At 43.5% G+C, this 15,971-nt stretch overlaps 1 protein-coding gene across 8 annotated transcripts in view; it reads right to left on the bottom strand.

Annotated features, from left to right (window-relative positions):
* Window positions 1-11,529, bottom strand: part of Nsun7 (NOL1/NOP2/Sun domain family, member 7) — a 40,090-nt gene extending 28,561 nt beyond the window's left edge. For 2 of the 8 annotated variants that reach the window (XM_011240769.3, XM_006504101.4), the window contains exons 1-4: window positions 11,046-11,525; window positions 10,123-10,526; window positions 7,300-7,358; window positions 6,746-6,876 (exon numbers count right to left, since the gene is read on the bottom strand). In XM_011240769.3, the coding sequence (XP_011239071.1) occupies window positions 6,746-6,876; window positions 7,300-7,358; window positions 10,123-10,438 (506 nt within the window). In that variant the 5' untranslated portion in view covers window positions 10,439-10,526; window positions 11,046-11,525. Of the gene's footprint in view, window positions 1-6,745; window positions 6,877-7,299; window positions 7,359-10,122; window positions 10,527-11,045 lie in introns of those variants that run through there. The other 6 variants (NM_001302833.1, NM_001302834.1, XM_017321098.2 and 3 more) reach the window with 5 other exon arrangements.
* Window positions 11,530-15,971: the final 4,442 nt, after the last annotated feature.

The raw sequence follows: 15,971 nt of genomic DNA, 5'->3' as shown, positions 1-15,971 counted from the left end.
AGGCCATATGCAGCTGGCAACCCCATTGTGAAACTACATTTAGCAGCTGACTGCAAAGCAATCACTTCTTTGTTCCAGTTGCTTTAGGGAACAGAGGGGGCACTGACAGTACCGTGTACTGAGTTATTGTGGATGCGAGTGGAAAGAAAAAGAAGGTGCAGTGGGACTTAGGGGTCAGTACTGGGTTGGTGGATAAGAAGTGGGGGAGGGTAATGTACATAAATGGGAAACGGTCATCAAAAAGGAGATGGGGGAAGGGTATGAGAGTTTTGGTTAGAGACTGGAAAGAGAAGGTTGTAGATGTCAGATAATATGAAACGGTCCCATCTGTCTGGAGTTTGAGTCAAGAGAGCTGTAAAATAAGCCAGCATATGTTCTTTGGGAGAAGAAAATGGAAAAAGTGATATAAGTCATGACCAGTGAAGACCCAGCAGGCCCATTACATTGACCTTGGGTTTATACAAATAAGGAACAACTGGGGCCGGGTAAATATACAGACAGTTGATTCTGATCAGCTTGGTTCCTGGACTTTTGTCTCCCCATTGGGAGCTCCTCCATATTGAATGTCTCCTGGATGATGCTCCTTGTGGATTTTCTACCACCTTTGCCCCTGGATAGGCTCAGAACCACACTCATGTTACGTTCGCTCGTGGACTTGGTAGCCTCTTCCAGGAGCTGTGACAGTTGAGGTGTTCTCTGCTCAACAGTCATTGCTGCGATCCAGGCAGGCAGGCAGGCAGGCTGCAGTGTGGTGGTCGGAGCACCGTTCGGAGGTTGTGCATCTTTCCAGATGTCTTGGGTTCCATGTTGGGGTGTTGAGGGCGGTCCTGGGGCACGAGTCAGTGGAGGCCCCTTCTACAAGATATCTGATGATGCAGCTTTGGGCTCGTTTCCTGGAAAAGGTCCCCAAGGCTGGCCTACTGGTGTCCACGCCAGCAACAGCACTGGTTAGTAGCATCTACTGGTCTGATTTTACAAGAAGTTCATTGGGGGTGATAAGCAAGCAGATTGTAGAGACAAGAAACGTAGCTGTCGGCCTGTTAAAATCCTGTTCCCTTAGATACCCCGTGATTAGCCTCTGACTCCAATGTATGCGGCTAAGCCAATGTCTTCCCCAGCTCCAAAATGAACAATTTCTGGATGCTTGGAGATAATCTTCCGCTGGGAAAACACAGAATCCTCTACAGACAACCTGTTTCAGATTCTTCACTGGAAAGGCTAACTGGTCAAAGAGATCCCAAAGAAGGGCCAGGAAAAAGGACGTGAGGGAAAAACTCATTTTAAAGGACGGTTTAAGAGATGTTCTGGCAAATGACACACTTTGGAGGCATAATGGGTAATATAAGAAAAAGAGCATATCGGAGCAAAAGTAATTTGCCTGCATAGTTAGCTTAATATTTACAAATCATTTAATATGCATTACCACTTAGAATAAAGAAAAAAGTCACTGCGGCCTTTAAAACGGATCTCTGCTTTCTTAATTCAGGGAGATGTCTGTTTTCCATTTCCTATATCACAAGTTGGAAAGTCCCTCTAGGCGTGAGGCCAAGACTGTTGTAAGGCTCAGCTTACTCATTTTTTTGTCCTCTCGGGGATCAGATGTCTATGTTGTTTCTTGCATAACAGCTAGAACCCTTTCCTCGTTTATTTCACACATTTTCTAAATATCCATGGTATTCTATTTTGACTGCAGAGTTACATATCTTAAACTATATCACTCTATCGACCAGGGTTTTGCACAGCTGTAATCTCAACAACTGAGAGAGCAGTTGGAGACAAAGCAATCATGAGTTCAAGGCCAGACTCAGCTACACAACAAGTTCAAGGCTAGCCTGGGCGACAGGAGACCTTGCCTCAAAGATAAGCAAATTTCACTTTACTTACCCTGTGGACCAGGTCATGGGGAAGGAAGAATTAACCAAGGAATCCAATGGAGAGTCTAATTCATAGCGCATGGATTTGGACAGCGGTAGTAAAATTGCAAATAAATGAAGAGATTCAGCATGTGTTTTGGAATCGGAGCCATCGGACTTGAGGACTTGACGAATTAGCCATCACTGCATTTAGCAGAGGGGAGGGGAGGAGTCTTAAACCAAGTATGTAGATAGATGGTAGCACCTTCATTGTAACATGGAAGACTTGAGGTTGAACAGTTGGGAAATCCTCTGATAGGAATTTAGAGCTAACAAGTTAGTCTAAGAAAAGAAACTAGCACAAGCACATGGTGGCTCACAACCACTCATAATGACATCTGACACCCTCTTCTGCTGTGTCTGAAGACAGCTACAGTGTCCTTATGTATAATAATCTTTGTATAATAAATACAATACTATAAATATTATACTTTGTATAATAAATAAATTATGTATAATAAATCTTTGGGCCAGAGCAAGCAGGGACTCAGCGAGCAGGGTTGACCGAAGCAAGTGGGGCTGACTGGAGCAAGCAGAGGTCCTAAAAATTCAACTCCCAACAACCATACGAAGGCTCACAACCATCTATACAGCTACAGTGTACTCACCCTCATAATATAAATAAATAATTTTTTTAAAAATAGAGAAGAAAAGAAAAAAGAAAAGAAAAGAAAAGAAAAGAAGAAAAGAAATTAGTCACACAACTGTACCATAAACATGCAGGCACGAGGGTCAACAGGACCTTCCCAGCATGGGCTAGAGAAGTGTAGTAGAAGACAGAATGTTAAAGAAAGAGGGAAGGAAATAGAAACTAAGAGAAAAGCAATAGGAAAAGGGTAAGAGCCCAGAGTCCTTCTACCTTTCCAATTCCCAATGCCGTTTCTTCCCAGGTCCTCATGGGAGCACCTCCCTTTATCAGAACAGTCTCCATTCCTGCTCAAGCTAACTGGCACAGCCTCTCGAAAGCTAAGAACCTTAGTTAAACTACTTTGGTTTTGCTTGGCATGGTAGCACTTGCTGACTGAGGCAGGAGGGTCACCTGAGCTCAGGAGTTTGAAACCAACCTCAGCCATACAGCTCCTTACCAAGAAAAAAAAAAAAAGTGTAATTGTATCTTTTAAAAAGATTTTAATTTTTTCATTATTTGTATGTGTGTTTGAGATAGGGGCACTTGTGCACATGAGTGCAACCTGGCAGAGGTCGGAAGATGACACCAGATCCTCTGAGCTATCTAAGCGGGTGCTGGGGACTGAATTCGAGTCCTCTGTAAGAGCAGTGTGTGTGCTTTTAACATTGAGCCATCTCTCCAGCCCCCCATATGCCTTCATCTTCGTACATATATTTTTCCTACACTGCTCTGTTATTCTCTGCAGCTCGATTATTAAATGCAGGCATTTCTAACATAGGATATTGTTGAGTTGTGTATAATAATAACAAATATGAATGTGACTAACTAATTTTGGATAAGGTTTGCATTTTTTGAAGGTTTTTAAAGAACAGGGTCTCACTGTGTAGCCCATGCTGGCCTGGCACATACAATCCTTCTGTCTCAGTTTCCCACGCACCGTACCAGGATTACAGGCATGGCCCACTAGACCTGATTTTACCTAAACCTAGGGTAGGGGTGGTGGGTATATTGGTAGCAATGCAGCCAGATCCGTGTTATGGTCCAAATGGGGAAGGGGGAATGGGGGAAGGGGAAAGGGGAAGGGGAAGGGATAGAGATAGGGAAAGGGGAAAGGGGGAAGGGGGATGGGGGAAAGGAAAGGGGGAAGGAGGAAAGGAAAGGGGGAAGGAGCAAGGGAGAAAGGGAGAAGGGGGAAGGGGGACATAGGGTTCAGAAGTTCTTAATTAAGCAGTAATACCTTCTGATCTCTGGCTTCATAAGCCAGGCTTTGGCTAGATTTGTCACCTAGTCTGCCGCTAATGAGCTCACACACTGGTCTTTCTTGGAGTGCTGTGTCTTTCCTGGCTAACTCAGCTAACCTGAGCTCCCATCAGCCAGTCTGAGACTATGTTGTGATGGCTGTGAGAATAGCTTTTTTAAAGATTTATTTTTTTATTTTATGTATGCCAGTACACTGCAGCTGTCTTCAGACACACCACAAGAGGGCATCAGACCCCATTAAAGATGATTGTGAGCCACCGTGTGGTTGCTGGGAATTGAACTCAGGACCTCTGGAAGAAAACAGTTAGTGCTCTTAACCGCTGAGCCATCTCTCCAGCTGCCATGAGAATTTCTTAATGCCCGACTGTATCTAAGAGAGACCCAGCAAAGCACAAGAAGACAAAATCAAGGCTACCTTGTAGCATGCTGCTGTATCAGTCTCTAAACCTGTTCTCTATGTGCACCTGGAAAGCAGCTGGCTCAAAACTGATATGGACAGTGAGGTGGTTTTACAAAACCAAAACCAAACGACAGAAACCAGGAAAAGAAAGCTAGGTCCTTACTAGTACAAAGAGGACATATGGATAATTGCTTTCTCTTCTCCATCCCACATCTCATGGCTATGATGGACATGGGCATTACTACATAAAAGGACTATATAGGTTCCTTTATAGTAACCAACTAATAATGTCACTATGTAAAGACCTTATGTAATAAGGTCACTTCTTAGAGCAGCAAATGAAACAAACATACAAAACAGCAACAATTATTATTACACTATTACCTGAATCTTCTGGTCTTGGCTTTTAATAATTTAACTAAAGTGACTTAAATTTTTGCTAAGTATAAAATTCAGTATACTGACAACTCTTACAGACTGTTCTTTCTACAAGACTGTTGTTGCTACACTCTGGTGCTAAAGTTCAATAGTTAATATAACATAACAACAAATAGTATAACAGCAAAGGCTATAGCTAGGCCAGCGACATGGCTGGGTCGGTAAAGTTTGATCCTTAAATCCTATGGAGGAGAAACAGAAGCAACCCGCAGACGCACTCTGGCATTCACACACACACACACACACAGTAGCACAGGTGTCTCTGCACTCTCACACACACATCAGATGCACACAGTGATACTAAATTAAAAGTTCAACCTATACCTAATGGTTTATTGAAATATTATTTTGTGCCTCCAAAGCAAAAATATCAGAAAGTGGGTAGTTTATAAAGAACAGAAGTGCCGGGCCGTGGTGGCATATGACTTTAATCCCAGCACTTGGGAGGCAGAGGAAGGCGGATTTATGAGTTCGAGGCCAGCCTGGTCTACAGAGTGAGTTCCAGGATTGCCAGGGCTACATAGAGAAACCTTGTCTGGAAAAACAAAAACAACAACCAAAAAATCTTCTGGGAAATCATGCTGGAGCAGAAAGGACAAGTCTAAGAGCAGAAAAATTCATTCAGAAACTTGTTTTTTTTTTTTTTCTTTTTTTGTAGTGTTGAGGATTGAACTCGGGACCTTGGACATGTTAGAAAAGCACGTTTCTACTCAACTGCACTCCAGCAAACCCTTCAATGACTGCGTTTTCTGGGGGTGCCTGTGTAAGCCTGTAACCCCAGCATTTGGGAGATGGTAGCAGGAGAATCAAAAGTTCAAAGTTGTTCTCAGCCGTGTAAGCAGTTCCGAGGCTCATCGGGGGCTACATGAGAACCCACTTCAAAGGGGGAAAGAATGGGGACAGGAAGATGGCGGAGTAGGTAAACTGCATATTGTACGGACATGAGGACCTAAGTTCAAACACCCAGCAGCCACGTAAAAAAGCCAGATGCAGCATCCCTTGCCTGTAATTCTAATGCCCAGCAAGCAGAGGCAGGAGGATTGCTGGGGATGGCTGGCCCAACCACTTTCACCAAATCAGCTCCAGGATCAGTGAGATACCCTGTGACTTAAGTAGGGAACAGAATCATTGGAAACTTACCGCTAACCGTCACAGGTATTGCACCCGTCTACACACATGCATGCACACACACACAACACACAACACACACATATACACGTGCGTGCACACACGTGTGCAAATCCCTCATGATTAAAGCACCCCTCATTAGCCTCTATATCCCAACACTGCCACAAGAGAATTAAATTTTCAACATCTGAATTCTGGGGACACCTTCAAGACATCACACCCAGTGCCATTAACACACAGTAATGTTTATCATGCACTAACCACTTATTATATGTCCAATTCTAACTTCACTAGTAATCTGTTATCTTTCCTAAGCGTCCTTTGACATAAGCGCTTAGCCACATGGCAGTCTCCTGTTGATATTTAGGATAAAGAAGAAACTAAAACACATTAGTTTGTTCTTCACTAAACAGATTTTTTTTTCAATTAGGCAAACAGTGAATTCTTGGATAGTGTTAGAATTTCTCATTTGTTACATGTTAGATTTTTTTAAAAGGCTGCCAATTAAGAAGACAATAGTAGCTATTTCAAATTAAATTTAGCTTATACATATACTAAAACTATAAGACATTTGTAATGATTCCCCACATGTTTTGTTTTGTTTGGTTTTTTGGTTTTTTTGGAGACAGGGTTTCTCTGTATAGCCCTGGCTGTCCTGGAGCTCACTTTGTAGACCAGGCTGGCCTCGAACTCAGAAATCCGCCTGCCTCTGCCTCCTGAGTTCTGGGATTAAAGGCGTGCGCCACCACGCCCGGCGATTCCCCACATGTTCATACCTTGGATCATGCAATTCAACATCTTACAATAATTTGATTTAAAGTTAGATATTCAAACTATCCATGACTGTTTGCAAAGGAACTCAAAACACTTATATTTTTCCATAATTTTTTGAGACAAAGGTATCTATAAACTATATTACATAAATATTTCATAAATCAAAATGCTGATGTTGGTTTCACAGGCATGTTCTTTTTTTACCCGTTTAGAAGGTTCTCGACTTCTTGAACTTCTGGTATGGTCTCTTCATTCTCGGAAAGGATGCGGGGCTGGAATTTTCTGTCTTGGAAGTCATACAGCATCACAATGATAAGACTGTTCAGCTGACTTGCCTACCGAGGGGAAACAAGGCACATGAAGAAAGCTGAAGGAACCCACCCAAGGGCTTGAGGTGCGACTCGGGACCTCCCAAGTGTGAGAGTGAATATGGATGGCAGAAATATTTTATCCTGTTATTTTTCATAACAGAATAAGAACATGATCGTTTTTTACACCATAGGGTTAGATTTAGAAATAGAGGAGGTCTTCAAAAGAAAAAAAATATCTAGTTTGAGAGGAAAACCTCAAAAAAGACAATTTGAGGTATTAGGAGTCACGTTGATAGAGCCAGGGTCAAAATGCAAGTCTTAGAAGTAGAAAATAACGTATATTTAAAGATGTCTCAACGTAATGCAAATTGTTATTTAGTTACAGAGGGAGTTTGCATACTTTCTCAACATAATGAGGCCAACTAATTCTAAAAGTTGTTTACTTACGATTGTGGTACTTGAGAAGATATAGCTATCTATTAATATACTTTCCAAAATATCTTGATCTGAAAGACAAGGGAAAAGCCTGCTACCCAAAATATCAAATCTGAAAAGAAAGACTTTAAATTATATACACTTTCTAAGTAATGCTGTAAATTTATTTTCATATCTAATATACACCTCATAATTGTATAAACTGCTAATAAATCATAATTGTAGCACAAGATGAAACAGTTATAATCTTTATGAATCCTGCATTCTTATGGTTCAGGTTCTACATAGATTCAAATCACTATCTGAATAAATAGAGTCGTCATAGAGGAATTCTAACCTTTAATTTATGACCTCTGAAAGACATTAAAGAAGATATAACTAATAATATTAAACAATAGGGGGGCTGGAAAGGTGGCTGGGCAGTTAAGAGCACTGGCTGCTCTTCCAGAGGATCCTGGTTTGATTCCCAGGACGCAAATTGTGGCTCTGAATTAGCTCCATTTCCAAGGGAATTTGGTGCCCTCTTCTGGCCTCTGATAGCATTACATACGCAACCATGTACATAAAAATATTTGAAATGTTAAATGATCTTTCTCTTTTCAGTTTTAAGTATTGCTGATACGTTATATAAATGACCAAATATTAATATTTTGTTCTGGGTTTTTGTTCTGCTTATGAGAGAGGTTAGTTTATCTGAACATCCTTGCTGGTGTTACTTATCAAGGTTTTTGCTAGCCTTGTGATGGGAAGTGTTTCTCTTCCTCTATTCTTTTTTTTTTTTTTTTTAAAGATTTATTTATTTATTATATGTAAGTACACCGTAGCTGTCTTCGGACGCTCCAGAAGAGGGCGTCAGATCTTGTTACAGATGGTTGTGAGCCACCATGTGGTTGCTGGGATTTGAACTCCGGACCTTCGGAAGAGCAGCTGGCTCGGGTGCTCTTACCCACCGAGCCATCTCACCAGCCCCTCTTCCTCTATTCTTTTGCACTTCTTTTATTAGGCATAATTTTAGCTTAAGTATCTGGCACTAATCAAGGCATAGATGAGATATTTAATCTAAGACCTGAATGATAGGAGTTGCCATGTAAGGTTTTGCATAAGGACAGTAGTCCAAACAGCAAAAAACAGAGAAACGACTCCATAGGTGCTGCGTGGAAACTGATAAACATATTTCTGACCCTCCCGCTAGGTTTGTGAGTATTTTATGATACACTTAAACTATAAACATCATGTATGTTTTAGTACAGCAAACAGGAAGTAAGCCCTAACTTTAATCCATTCACCATTCATGAGAAACAAAACTTAGTGATATTGTAGATGCTGGATTTCAATCTTTATTTGGAAAATGAGAAAGCCAAAGAAGACAAATTTTGAAGTGGAGACTACAATTCTCATAGGAAATATTTGCGGGGGAGGGGGCGCTGGAGAGATGGCTCAGTGGTTAAGAGCCCTGACTGCTCTTCCAAAAGGTCCTGAGTTCAAATCCCAGCAACCACATGGTGGCTCACAACCATCTGTCATGAGATCTGAAGCCCCCTTCTGGTCTGAAGACAGCTACAGTGTACTTAGATATAATAATAAATAAATCTTAAAAAAATCTTTTGGGAAACATTATACATATTTAAGCCACCAGCTTTGGAGACAAACTATAATTTCTATCAATGTAACAGACTTGTGACGTGGAAGATGTGTGTCGCAGGGCCGAGTGCAGGAAAACAGTGCACGATGTTGCCAGTGTTGCACTTGTTCTTCAGGACTCTGCAGAAACAGTCACCTCTGGCAGCCTTCCGTATGGTGCAGGAAGCACTAACTTTAGATATCTAAAGTTATATAGCACTCTTACTCTGAAATATCAATTTAAATAACAGCTATATTTTATTCGATGTATTCTATGTTTTGGGCAGGTGAAGGAAACTTGACACCCATATAGATAAAAATAAAAATAAAAATAAATAAATCTACAAAGATACACACACGCACACACACACACACACACGTTGACAGCTCTGCTCAGAGTAGACATATCTGGTTATGTCCTATCTACAGTTATCCTTACACTTGGGAGTTGGCAGTTAACTACCATGAAGGAGCTCTGGAGATTTGAGTCTAGCACTTTGGAGGCAAATTAGAAAGGAGAATCCTATTTACACTTGGCACTCCAAATTAAAGCTATTGGCTAAGAATTGAATAACCCTTTTCGGGTTGACTCAGTTGAGGTATTTACTGTTTAAAGATTATGCTTTTCTTCTTCTGTCTCTCTGCTGTCTCCCTTGGCGCTGTCACACCTCGTGAACATAAAACACAAGGTGCAAGCACACACACACGAACTCGGTGGAGCTACATAGAGGGAGAGGGGATGAGCAAGGGAAGCGCCCCCTCTTCCCATTCATGGACTTGTTCCCTGGTTTCTTTGCTGTTTGTTCTTTTCTTTTTCTTTTTGAGAAGGGCCTGGCTCTATAGCCCATCCTGGCTTGGAACTCCAAATCCTCAAGGCTCAGCCGCTGGGAGTACAGGCCTATACAACCATGTCGGCTCCTGCTCTTTTTAACGACCCCACTATACCTATCTAAGGGCAAATGCAGTCGAATTCTCTAGTCCCCCTTAGGACGCCTTCATTTTTAGACTGTTGTGATACACATATGTTTGAGGAGCTAGGCTGCATTCCATTAATTCCCACTCCCACCCTCCACCCTACCCCCAACCCCCCACCCCCGCCTCCTGAAACAGAATCTCACTTTGTGGCCCAGGTTGGCCTTGTACTACGTATAAGCCACCGTGCCTGGCTTTTCCATTTTCTTTTAGCGCTGCTCTTTAGGAACTGCTATTACTTACACTTCAGGGTACTGAAAGCCAACTCATAGGACAAGCGCTGGAAAGATTCATCCTCGGAGCGGGAGGAGGAGGGCTGCAGGGGTTCACTTCCGTAATTTATTATGACTTTGTCTGGCGACCTTTGGATCCGAATACCCTGAAAAATGTTCGCTGCCGTAACGTACACGGAGTCTGGGTAGCTGGGTTTTTCTAGGACGACGGTTGAAGAGTTTGTATTGGCGACTACATCCCCCGACATCTCCAGGGAAGCGAGTTGGGAGATCTCCTCCATGTTTTCTTGGTCAAAAAGGTCCCTTTCACTCGTTGGGTCCAGCATGTTTGCCCCTGATGTCAATAACTCAAGCTTCAAGTTCAAATCATGTGGTCCAGGGAGATCTCTATCCTTGTAGTCTTAAGCATCGTCTCTGAGAAAAGAGAAGGTTATCTTAGTAAATCTCTGTATCTACAGCACCTATCTTAATTCTCTCTCTCTCTCTCTCTCTCTCTCTCTCTCTCTCTCTCTCTCTCTCTCTCTCTCTCTCTCTCTCTCTCTCTCTCTTTTCGAGACAGGGTTTCTCTTTGTAGCCCTGGCTGTCCTGGAACTCACTCTGTAGCCCAGGCTGGCCTTGAACTCAGAAATCTGCCTGCCTCTGCCTCCTAAGTGCTTGGATTAAAGGCATGCGCCACCACCGCCTGGCTTGATGTCCCCTTTTTTTGTGACCTTAGAGACATGACATGTACTAGCCCATCGGAACATCCCATACTTCCAACTGCAATGAAAACTTGCACAGGGGGTGGGGGGAGGGGGGGAGACAGCTGGAGAACCTCACCACCACAACCACCAGCATCACCACCACCAGCACCCTTTGTCACAGCCCATTAAGGACAGACCCACTAGGTCCCCCTAAGCATCCCGGCATCCCAGGGAGTAAAGGTCCTATCACCTTCTCCGCGAATCCGCCCTTCTCTGGGGTTGGGATGTTTTCCGGGGCTCTGGGGCTGAAGACGCGGCAGCCTCTGCACTTGGGGCGATGGAGGAGGTAACAGGCCCTCGGGAGCCCCGGGAAGCCGCGGCCCGCGGAGGCCGTTTGGTTTAAGTGCAGCCACACCACCCACCGGGTTCGGCCGGGGGAAAGCGCTCGGCGCCCGCGCCAGCTACGTCCAGGGTCCCTGAGGGAGACGCTGCCTCCTCGGGGCTCGCCCTCGCGCTCCGGGGACACTGCTCAGGCCGAGCTCTCGGCTCTCTCCGGGTCCCTGAAAGAAAGCGGAGCTCTGGGTCCCTAAGGGGACACTTCTCGTGACCGTCCCGGAGCTCGTGAGGCAGCCCTAGTGGGTAAGGCAGCAAGGAGCAAGGAGCTGGGTCCACACTGAACCCTGGATGCGGAAATCGGGTCCCTCAGGGTGCCCGGATCTCCATGGCAACGGGAGGGGGCGGGGGAAGGGCTCTGCGCCAGGCTTTCCCAGTGGGAACTGGTAGGGGTGACTCTTCACCAGTTTCTTGTACTCCTGTGGGCAGTTGGCAGCCGTTCAGCCCCACTTGGAAGCTCAGGCCAGGGTTCCTGAGCATTCTGGCTTGGTCTCCTTCTTTAAACACTTAGAGATTGAAGTAGGTGAAGTAGTTCCGGCGGTTTAACTCTCAGGCACCTGAAGCCCGTTAAAATGGAGATGGCTGGACCCATCATCAGGGATTCTGAGTCTAGGCATGAGACTCAAAAATTCGCTTTTCTTTTCTTTTCTTTTCTTTTCTTTTCTTTTCTTTTCTTTTCTTTTCTTTTCTTTTCTTTTCTTTTCCTTTCTTTTCTTTTCCTTTCTTTTCTCTTCTTTTCTTTTCCTCTTCTCTTCTCTCTCTCTCTCTCTCTCTCTCTCTCTCTCTCTCTCTCTCTCTCTCTCTCTTTAAATTTTGTAATCCCTGTATCCCTGTGCAATTAGCCCAAAGGCCATGGTATGGAGGACTCATGCATCTGCTAGCAGTATCTTACCAACTCAGTAAATCTTTGAGAAAGGCAAGGTTTCTGGTAGGTGGCCCCTGTTGCTCATCCCGAGTCCACTTGTAGGCAGAAGGGGGAGGAAGACAACATGCCCATGCCTTCCAAGGACAGGGCTGGAAAGATGCACACATCATTTTGCTTGGTTTCCACTCCAGAATTAGTCACAGAACATGCTTAATAACAAAGGCTGGGGAATGCATCCAACTAAAACTCAAGGGAATTCCTGTAAGCTGGGTGTGGGGGGGGGGGGATTCATAATGACAGAAAGGCGTTGTCCTGTTATATGCATACCTCTTCCCCCTGATTTGAGCAAGTGTTTATTAAATCTTACTTTCTGTTTGCCATTGTGTTCAGAACTGAAAGCAGAAACCAAACAGGACCAGGGACCTGCCATCACAACTGTGACAGTTGGGGAACTCAGATCTTGGCAGCCTTCATTTTTTCATTATTGATATCTGTGTACATACCTATATCTGTGTACATACCTATATTGATTGACCTTCTCTATTCTTTCCAGATATAAAACACACACTCTAAAATAGTTCTGCTAGACCTTTTTTTTCCTCCATTTTTAATTAGGTATTTACTTCATTTACATTTCAAATGCTATCCTGAAAGTCCCCTATACCCTACTCCCAACCCCCACCGCCACGGCCCCCACCCCCACCCCGCTCCCCTACTCACTCACTCCCACTTCTTGGCCCTGGTGTTTCCCCTGTACTGGGGATATAAAGTTTGCAATACCAAGGGGCCTCTCTTCCCAATGATGGCCAACTAGGCCATCTTCTGCTACATATGCAGCTAGAGACACGAGCTCTGGGAGTACTGATTAGTTCATATTGTTGTTTCACCTATAGGGTTGCAGATCCCTTTAGCTCCTTGGGTACTTTCTCTAGCTCCTCCATTGAAGGCCCTGTGTTCCATCCAATAGCTGACTGTGAGCATCCACTTCTATGTTTGCCAGGGATTGGCTTAGCCTCACAAGAGACAGCTATATCAGGGTCCCTTCAGCAAAATCTTGCTGGCATATGCAATAGTGTCTGTGTTTGGTGGCTGATTATGGGATGGACCCCCAGGTGGGGCAGTGTCTGGATGGTCCATCCTTTCGTCTCAGCTCCAAACTTTGACTCTGTAACTCCTTCCATGGGTGTTTTGTTCCCAATTCTAAGAAGGGGCAAATTGTCCACACTTTGCTCTTCTTTCTTCTTGAGTTTCATGTGTTTTGCAAGTTGTATCTTGGGTATTCTAAGTTTCTGGGCTAAAATCCACTTATCAGTGAGTGCATATCATGTGAGTTCTTTTGTGATTGGGTTACCTCACGCAGGATGATACCCTCCAGATCCATCCATTTGCCTAGGAATTTCATAAATTCATTGTTTTTAATAGCTGAGTAGTACTCCATTGTGTAAATGTACCACATTTTCTGTATCCATTCCTCTGATGAGGGACAACTGGGTTCTCTCCAGCTTCTGGCTATTATAAATAAAGCTGCTATAAACATAGTGGAGCATGTGTTCTTATTACCAGTTAGAACATCTTCTGGATATATTCCCAGGAGAGATATTGCTGGATCCTCCGGTAGTACTATGCCCAATTTTCTGAGGAACCGCCAGACTGATTTCCAGAGTGGTTGTACCAGCTTGCAATTCCACCAGCAATGGAGGAGTGTTCCTCTTTCTCCACATCCTCGACAGCATCTGCTGTCACCTGAATTTTTGATCTTAGCCATTCTGACTTGTGTAAGGTGGAATCTCAGGGTTGTTTTGAGTTCTGCTAGATCTTTATCTTCATTTTATCACACACCTCTCTTTTTCTAAGATGCTGAGCAAGAATGCTACGGTCACAGAGATAACAAATATGGAAGGCCGCTTGGAGGTCAGGATATGTTTTACTGTGTATCTACTACACAGTGTACAGTCTAATCTGCAGGGGATGTGAGATGCTAGATAGCTATAAAGTTTTAAGTATTGTCTTTCGGACTATTGTTTGAGGAACTTCTTTTTATACACTTGTTCAATATGTGGCTCTTGGCTGTACTGAAAATGATATTGACTAAGAAAAGCCATACTCCTTAAGCAGAACTTAGGCAGGCAGCTGTGTTAGTAAAGTCATGGTTACTAGTTATTTTAATCATGTGTGTAAGGGATTTTAAGCTTGCTTCCTTAGCTCTTCTGGCTTACGGCCTCATTGTGATCTTGCTGTACTGGAAGTGAAGGCTACAGAAAAAACATATTAAATTTCAGTGTACAGCACAAACAGGTAACCATAGCAATAAGTCTATGCATTCAGTTGTGGTGAAAGTTGTATAATAAAAACAGGTAGTCTTTGTCTAAATTACACTCTGTAACATGATCAGAACATTAAGATGGAGATGATACAGAATTCAGAATTAGACAGCTAGGGCTTTCTGCCTGTTAAAGGAACCTAAAGAATGGTTTCCCTCAGGAGGTAGAATATTTGAAATATTGACTGAGAGTACTAGGGGGCTAGAGAGATGGCTCAGAGGTTAAGAGCACTGACTGCTCTTCCAGAGGTCCTGAGTTCAAATCCCAGCAACCACACGGTGGCTCACAACTCTCTGTTATGAGATCAGATGCTGTCTTCAGGTGTGTCTGAAGACAGTTACATGTAATACAGTACTTACATGTAATAAGTAAACTCTAAAAAGATATAAGTAGACTGAGAGTTCTAGTGTAAATTATCCATGTAATATTTGGTTATTTAAATTTAATGTGGACATAGAAAACTATGTCCAGGAGCTGGAGAGATGGCTTAGTGGTTAAGAGCACTGGCTGCTCTTCCAGAAGACCCAGGTTCAATTCCCAGCACCTACATGGCAGCTCTCAATTGTCTGTAACTCCAGTTCCAGGGGATCTGACTCCCTCATACAGATATACATACAAGCAAAACACACATGCACACAGAATAAAGTTTAAAAATATTTAAAAAGAAGCCGGGCGTGGTGGCACACGCCTTTAATCCCAGCACTCGGGAGGCAGAGGCAGGCAGATTTCTGTGTTTGAGGCCAGCCTGGTCTACAGAGTGAGTTCCAGGACAGCCAGGACTATACAGAGAAACCCTGTCTCAAAAAACCAAAACCAAACCAAAACAAAACAAAACCCATTTAAAAAGAAGAAAGCTATGTCCAGTTCCCCTGGTGATTGCTATGGAAGGCAGGAGGAATGTGAGATGCAAGGGGCTTAAATGGGTCATCTTAAACACTGGGCCTCAACTTACTATTGATTCTTGAAAATAGCATTATTTGTTTTTTTCCAACATAAGATTTTTATTATTTGGGAATTTCACATAATGCACAGCAATCACACTCACTTCCCAGTCCTCCTAGGTCTTTCCTTCTACCTTTGTGATCTCCTCCCCACAAAAGAAGAGGAGGAGGAGCAGAAGGAGGAGGAGGGGAGAAGAAGAAGAAGGAGAAGAAGAAGAAGAAGAAGAAGAAGAAGAGGAAGAGGAAGAGGAAGAGGAAGAGGAAGAGGAAGAAGAAGAAGAAGAAGAAGAAGAAGAAGAAGAAGAAGAAAGAAGAAAGAAGAAAGAAGAAAGAAAAAAAGAAGAAAGAAGAAGAGGAAGAGGAAGAGGAGGAGCAGGCCACATTTGTGTTGCCCGTCTACTCACTGGAGCATGGGCAAACTCCCAGTGGCCATACCTTTAAATAACACTGATTTCTTCCCACCCCCCCAACCCCCACCCCCATCAGAAGTCATGAATTGTGGAGAGCTACACTTCAGCATCCTTATAATTTTTCAGCGTTCTCTTTCATGGCTTCTCATCTAAGCTGTTTCTTTTTGGAGGGGGTGAGCGGGGTATGTATAGGCATGGTCACAGAAGCCTTCTATGTGTCTCCCCACTGTGCGTCTGCAGTCATCA

This window comes from Mus musculus, chromosome 5, assembly GCF_000001635.26.
Source record: "Mus musculus strain C57BL/6J chromosome 5, GRCm38.p6 C57BL/6J".
NCBI classification, from domain to species: Eukaryota; Metazoa; Chordata; class Mammalia; order Rodentia; family Muridae; genus Mus; species Mus musculus.
Note: the sequence above shows the minus strand (reverse complement) of the source record. Positions and strands in the feature narration are given on the sequence as shown.